The 7,415-nt window shown below is 45.2% G+C and overlaps 1 protein-coding gene across 1 annotated transcript in view; it reads right to left on the bottom strand.

Moving 5' to 3' along the window:
* Positions 1 to 426: 426 nt before the first annotated feature.
* Positions 427 to 7,415, bottom strand: part of CABCOCO1 (ciliary associated calcium binding coiled-coil 1) — a gene marked incomplete at both ends in the record, with an annotated part of 103,324 nt that continues 96,335 nt past the window's right edge. Inside the window, 3 exons of the mRNA XM_080937652.1 lie at positions 427 to 501; positions 5,358 to 5,498; positions 5,962 to 6,084. Of these exons, the coding sequence (XP_080793778.1) occupies positions 427 to 501; positions 5,358 to 5,498; positions 5,962 to 6,084 (339 nt within the window). The remainder of the gene's footprint in view (positions 502 to 5,357; positions 5,499 to 5,961; positions 6,085 to 7,415) is intronic.

Raw genomic sequence — 7,415 nt, 5'->3', positions numbered from 1 at the left:
TGCACAGCAGAATAACCATTGTTTAGCAAGTTTGACCTTAGAGTGAGGATGTCTGGCCTCTCCTCACAACACCATAATGGCTAAAACTACTATTATTTTTCTACATTCTTTTCGGTTGTTATTTCAGAAGGTTGGTTTCATTTGTTTCATTCCCGTGAAAGAGGAAAAGTATTTATTAGTCAAAACGCCATCCTAACATTAATTGTACCTTCGTATAGAACTCTCCAAAATCCTACAAAGCAATGCTCTTGCATTTGGCACTGTAAACTCAGAGGTGGGTGTGGGACGGGAGGGGGTGGGACAAAGCGCTGCCAATCAGTCAGGATAGCAGGAAGTGGGCTTTCCTTCCAGTGCCCTAGAGACACTACTCTGACTGGTTTTGTTTGTTTCTCTGAAGTTCAGCACCGCTCTGCTTGTCCTGCGTCCTCAGGCTGTTTTCAGCTTTTCTATTCGCGTGTTGAAGGCCTCTTCCTGTACTTTCAGTTTTTCGTTTATCTCGTTCTGTGGAAACAATCATTAAAAAGAAAAAAAAAAGTGGTTATGATGGAGCTATCTTTGGCTGCACATTGTCCTTGTGGTTTTGACATTCTATAGTGCCTAAAGACAGACATTATCCCTCGCACACACCTTCCTGTTTTGCAGACAGTACCGTGTTCCAGCCTGTGGTGATTCGATAACACTTTATCGAATTTCTCTGCACATTCCCGTTGTATAGCGTGTCTACCGCGGACAGGAAGTGGTATTTGGACAGCCATTTTTCACACAGCCTCATGGTGGAAGACAGGATAACTGATCTGCATTTCCAGACACGCTTGCCAATGAAGGCTGAATCAGAGAAACTGCTGTGGGCTCAGTCGGCGCGGTGTTGTGGGGTCCCTCCACCCCTTTGTTTTGGCTTGCCCTCTACTGCAAATCTAAATGGGATTCCTGGAATCTTCCGTGCGTGAAATAATAACGCAAGGAATCTCACAATTTGGACAGTTCTCATAATTAAGAGTATTCATCATACATCATACATTACAATTCAGGCATGCATGCCACTGTGTAACATAGAGTTGATACAGGGAAAAACGAAACAAAACAAAACGCACCTCTCGTAAGCAGTTGGTGACAGGTTTTAGGATCATGGCAGTGTCCGGCGGTAATACTGTGCACACTGACATCGCCACCTCTGTGACTGCAGGCGTGCACCTCACTGCATTTGCGCGTCATCTCAACACCCGGGGCTCAGGGAACGCTTTTGTTTTATCAAGGATGAATGGCACACTTGCGTACGGGGACCGTGGCAGCTGGGAGGCTTGTTATTGCCCGAGTGACTCAAGAATGCAAGACTATGGAGAGCCCTATAGACCCCTGTGTGTCAATGAGTCAAATCTACCACATTTAAGTGGGTGACGCAATTTGTAATCTTCGTGGCAACTATGTTTTAAATAGGGGGAAAAGCAGTTTCGTGAGCAGGTATGATTAAAAATATTTTTACATGTTTGAATTTCACATCATGGGAAGAGTTGATATTTCTGACAGGTCACATTGGAGTCAACAGCTGTAGACTCAGGATTTATATGAGTATAGGGCAGGGCTTTTAAGGTGGTGGTGGTGGTTCCTCTCCTCCTACTCCCCCCTCCCCCTCCCTCCCCTCCCCCTCCCTTCCCTCCCCCTCCCCTCCTCTTCTTCTTCCTTCTCCTCCTTCTCTTCTTCTTCCTCCTCCTTCTCTTCTTCTTCCTCCTCCTTCTCTTCCCTCTCCTTTCTCTTCCTCCTTCGATTAGCTTTTGACTTCTGGTTTCTGCATTTTTTTTTCTTTGTTAGTGGTTGAGATGGTTGAGAGGATGAGGCAGGGGAATGGATAAAATGGTCCCCTAGTTACCTTTTTGTTGTTGTTGTTGTTGTTTTTGTTTTATACAGATACTTCCATGCAGTACTTTTGCAGAACTAAATCGTGTCTTATGAACCATCAACTAACTAGTCTATGACACTTTGGACAAGCCACTTTTAGTCTTCATAAGGGACATGAAGCAATAGTTAACACTGTACCTCAGCTTTGTGTTCGTAATCCCATCTCCCAATTTCACAATATTCTTCACTAACGGCATAGTTCACTGAGGTATGATCATGAAATATTAAAAATTACCACGCTTTATGAATCGACATAAATTTATTGGATATTGCACCATGTTGGTGTTGAAACGGATTGAAGAAATGATTTCGACATTGTTCAAAAGGATAGGGACCATGAGCTCTAGAAAAGTGGCTGGCTTCTCTTTTCAGGAAGGCATTTCTGTGTCCACCCATCATTTCGTGTTTTTCGGGGAAGAATGGCTGGGCTTCCATTTACCAGCTTCCTCTCACTAAGGCTTTCGAAAGATTCTGGAAACGCTTCCTGTGCTTCCCTGAGATAGCTTCTCACGCTGTGTGTGGGCTTTGGACAAAAGGTTCCTGAAGTTTGCATGTACCTAACAGGAGGAGAGACAACTCACAGATCTTCAGACCTTGGGGATTCGTGCTTCAGTTCAGCTACAACTAGCAGAGCCAGAATGAAGAGGAATCCATGTCTACCCAAATCCGCTGGTTTGCTGTCCCCTTGCTGCTCTTCAAAATGCTGCTGAATAGACAGATGTGTTACCTTCAACTTGGGGCTCGGTCTTTTTAGCTCCTTTAGGAAGTGTTCTGAACCCCCTGCCCTGTGTTCAGTAGCTTTCACTGACCACAACCTCGGATGACTTTTCTAATGCATACAGTTCAAAGCTGTCATAACGTAACTTACACAGCAAACATAATGTAAGGTAACGTGAGGTAAGACTTCATAAACCACAGGGTGGTAACTTATGGTCACCTTTTCCCACATTATTTTATTCGCTTGCTGTGTCAGGGCCAACAGCCAACCTTCACTGCAAGAGCCCAGCATTCTTGTTCCCAATTCTCTAAAATATGATTCTTTAAATATATCAAAGTTGCTTCCATCGGGTCTTATTTTTTATCATGCAGTTTGGGGCCAAACTAATTTCATTTCAAATGTATCTTTAAAATGAAAATATCTAGACTACCTTGGCTTAGAATGTTTGGTCTATTGCATGTAATTTTAATTGACATCTGAGGGCCAAGAGAACTTCATTCTTAATAAATCTCTAAAGCTGCAAAGTGAATTATGGGAAAAATAAGTGAGTGAACATAAAAAATTAAGGGCTCATCCTGCATTTTTAGGAGGTTCTATGTTAGGGAAGTGGATACTGGCTTAGAATCCCAATAGAGAGCGAGCTCTGAGAGAACATCCTGAAACATGAATTTTCTACTGGCCTTTTCTGCAGAAACTGCAGAAACAATGTGGCTTTTAAATAAGGAGGAAAACAAACAAACAAACAAACCACGGAGCAATCACAAACTCTTGAGAGCAGAAAATGCATTCACTGAGTGTATACGGCAGATGCATATATCCAATGTCCGCTGACACTTAGTTTTGAAAGGGGACGTGGCAGGTTTTAGCACTAGAATCACTTAAAAGTGGAAAGTAGCTCAGCCCATCTGATACAGAACAAAACTTAAACAAGGCTCAGGGCCATTGCCCAACTTGGGATTCATCCAAGAGGAAGGTAGGTGAGGGGAAAGCACAGAGCCACAGATGTATTATCAGAGTCGTCTGGTGTCGCCCTTAGCTGTGTGGGCTCCTTGGATAGGCCCTGGAGTTGCAGCTGGGGCCAGGCTCACAGCCCCTGCTAAACCTGCAGAGCCTGGAAACTATAGACAAATGGCAATCTGCTCCCCCCCCCTTTTGATTTGTCTTTGGAAGTGCCTTCTTTGCTTGTGTGAAGTTTAGCAGAATTTCAGAGAAAAAGTACACAGTGGTTTGTTACCTGGAGATGTTGTAGAAATCCATTATCATTTTTCTATCTCATTGAAAAAAGAAGAAGCAGTAATTTGGCCCACGCTGATTAGATCCACCCTGTAGGAGATGCTCACAGTACCTACAGGGTCTGTGAGTCTCCCTTCTGGCCCACGTTCTCCCTCTGGGCATAACTGCATTTAGGTGTAGAAGTTGTTGAACTTCCAGGGTGGCTCCCTGCTAATGGGGAGAGAACAGACACACAGACGGATCCTGTTCCTTCTGTTAAGGGGTACTGATGCTGCTGACCCTAACACTCCAAAAGAAAATCATCAGCGGATAGTTTAAAAACACACAGCTCCCTTCCTGGAGCACAGCTTTAGTAAAGATGGTTTCAATTGTGGGTCCTGCAAGCAATTCTCCTGCTTGTCTGGTAGTTCCTCGGCGATAATTTCAGAGCTGTGGGATTGCAAAGAAGCCCCAGGCCATGATTATACATAAACTATATTTAGAGGAAATGTTATCAAATCTAAAAGGGAGGTATGCTCTGAACTCAGCTTAATTCAGCTGTACTCTGCCCTTGTGCACAGTAACTAGTTATTAAGTTCACAAGGCCGTTAACAATAGGCCTTTGTGTAAAACGTGTTCTTCCACTATTTCTGGTAAACACTAAGCACCCCTTATTAAGCTGGGGACTTTGGCTGATTCTGTTGGCACCAGGTCATTAAATGCTCGTGTAAATATTGCAATAACATTTGGCGATTAAACGAGTAACAAGGTATGCTTAAGACAACCTAAGTTTTCGCTCTTCCCAAATTAGTTATTAATATAGTGTGCTTTGTATATATGGCCCCAAGTGCAGATGAAAAAAAAAATCTCCTCAGATGCATAAGTGTTGCTGTGATTTATGGTTATTTCTCAAAATCGGCAATTCACTTTGTTTAAGCATCTTGCTTAGGAAACTATGTGGGTTCCTGGAAGTCGTTACATGAAGGTAGTAGTTGGTATTTGTTTCTTGGACAGAACGGCAAAGTATTCAACACAAAATAACTCTCCGAGAGATGATGGTCAGCTGCCCAGAGGCGGTCTCTACTACCCATTGGCAGGGCACCCTTGGTGCAAGTGGCTTAGCAATCAGCGATATATGAAGACAGGAAGTACCGGAGAAAATTTCAAACCTGAAGCTGGGTGAGGTGACTTAGTCCAGCAATGGTGGTTGATTGGCAACAATTAGTTTTCAGGAGCCCGGGGTCACTTAAGTCTTGCATAAGGTGCGTTTACAGTGTGGTGTGGCTCAAAGTTTTCACCAGGGCTGTTTTCGTGTCAAAAGGTTTTGCAGGCTGATAACACACAGCCCTTTTGGGGAATCTCGCTGATTCCAGAGGACTCAGCGGAGGATTATGTAGCCTTGTGAGATGGTGTGCGAACCCTAAGCTTCGAGCTGGCTTGGCCCGGAGCAGAGCAGTGTTTACAGATGCTGAGGCTGATGCTGCCTAATTTGCCAAGCATAAGGGGGACCTCACTGTCCTTTCTCACTCAGTACCTGAATGCTCATCAAAACCTCGTCTGTCACTCGCTCCAGGGCTGATTTTACGTCATCAATGGTGAAACTACCCAAGGGATCCTCTTCTCCCGTCTCACTCTCCGGCAGGGGTTCCTGAAGCCCTTGCTCTTGATCCAGCATCTAAGACAGTGGAAGTAAACACAGTCAGGTATTGAAAGTAAGGACCATTCAGGGCAGCACTTTTGTGCTCGGAATTTATGGACAACCCCTAACTTTTACTCTGTGTGGCACCACCAGGGGCAGTATCGAATTGGAAGGAGGCTCTGATTTTATGTTACCATGCATCTTAGGAATTACAAGAGAGTTTGGGGGGATCTCAGTGGTGAAGTATGCATAGGATATGGGGATGGGGGAGGAAGACGAAAAGGAGGAGGAAAAGAAAAAGAAGAAGGAGGAGGAGGAGAAGGATAAAAAGAAAAAGACAACCCTCTGACCACCATGAGCTGGCCTGTGTGTGAATCAAGTCTAAGGAATATTGGCCAGGAAAACAACAGGGGCCGAGACAATGTGGGGACATGAGCTTTCCCATCTTGCACCGCGATATTGCTTTCAGGAGGACGAGGAAAGGCGCTCCCAAGCCTACCTTCTGTTCAGTGTCCGGCTTTGGCAACGGCTCTATGAAGGTTGAATACATGTCCGACGAGATTCCTTCTTCCAGGGGGGCTGGGAAAGGGTAGTCTGCAGGCTTGACAACCTCTATGGTTTGCTGGAAGAGAAGAGCTTTTGGTGAGGGGCTCTGTCTTAGCCACTTCCCTCACCAGACCGCAGCATACAATCTATACAATCTGGTATCTTATTTAAGTACCATCTGCTTCAGGCCACAGATACTGTTGTGGCCCTTGTAGCCTGCGGCTTTCTGTGCGGTGCCTCTCGCTCTCACAGCTAGCATTGCTTTCTCGTTGTTTCTGAACGGTGGTTGAGGGCTCATTCATTTGCCTCGACCTCTGTACCATAGCCTGTCTTGCACTCCTGTGTCCTAGGTCTTTGTAGGGAGAGTGTCAAGCCTCAGGCCCCCTGTCTGTCTGTCTCCCCCATTTTCAGCAGAAGGTTTGGTCCTGACTACAGTAATGACTAGTTGACACAGTTTAGCGGGATGTCCATGCTCTTGGGGTTTTCGAGTGACTGTCACCAGCCTGGAATGAAAAAAAAAAAAAAAAAAAAAACCAAAGCCAAGCATAGTGGTGGGGGTTGTGGTCCTAGATCTGAGGAAGCAGAGGCCGGCCGGAGGGTCCCTGAAGAGCCTTGGGAAGCTCCAGTGTCAGAAAAGATAAAAGACAGTGTGTCACATGCAAAGTTAACCTTTGGCTTTCATATGCACACGGCTGTGTGTGTGTGTGTGTGTGTGTGTGGATGCACACACACACACACACACACAGAAACAGATAGACAGAGATAGACAGAGAGACACAAGAGTGAGACAGAGAGACAGACAGAGAGAATCCAGCGGTAGATACACTAGAATTTCTGAAGTTTAGTGTGTATATAAGACCAGAACACGGAAGCATCAGAGGGACCCACCGAAAACTCACAGCAGTGTGACCCTTCCCTGGGGGCAGCTGAAACTTGGCTAACAGGGTACAGAATTGGTGGAGGGGAGACTGTCAGAAACACCATGGAAAGATACAGAGAACCCTGGACGCCAACTTTAGCAGGGTCCGTCCAGCTACCTTGGCCTAGCGTGGAAGAGGAGATGAGGTTACTAAAGGCATCAAGCCTCAGAATCTTTTAATTAGTCCCTCTCTCTGTGCTAACAACCTCAGCACTAGAGTCTTCAGAACTATAGGGGAGCGTTCCCTATCCCGATACCATCTTAAAAGTACTGTTACTGTTTGGAGGGGAAAATCAGGAGAGAACTGTACAGTCATTTCTAAGCTCTCTGTGTCTCACGCCATCGTTGAAATATTAACTCTTTGCCTTTATAGGTTTTGGATAGTGCTGGAGGAGGACTTGTTCGGTGGGCTTACCAGTGTGTATGGATTGGGACGGAATTTCTATCGTTAATTTTTTCCGTGAGCATACCGGAAGTTGCTGTTTGGT

The sequence above is a fragment of the Micromys minutus genome, assembly GCF_963924665.1.
Source record: "Micromys minutus genome assembly, chromosome: 25".
NCBI classification, from domain to species: Eukaryota; Metazoa; Chordata; class Mammalia; order Rodentia; family Muridae; genus Micromys; species Micromys minutus.
The sequence above is the reverse complement of the archived record's forward strand: the minus strand, read 5'-3'. Positions and strand labels throughout refer to the sequence as shown.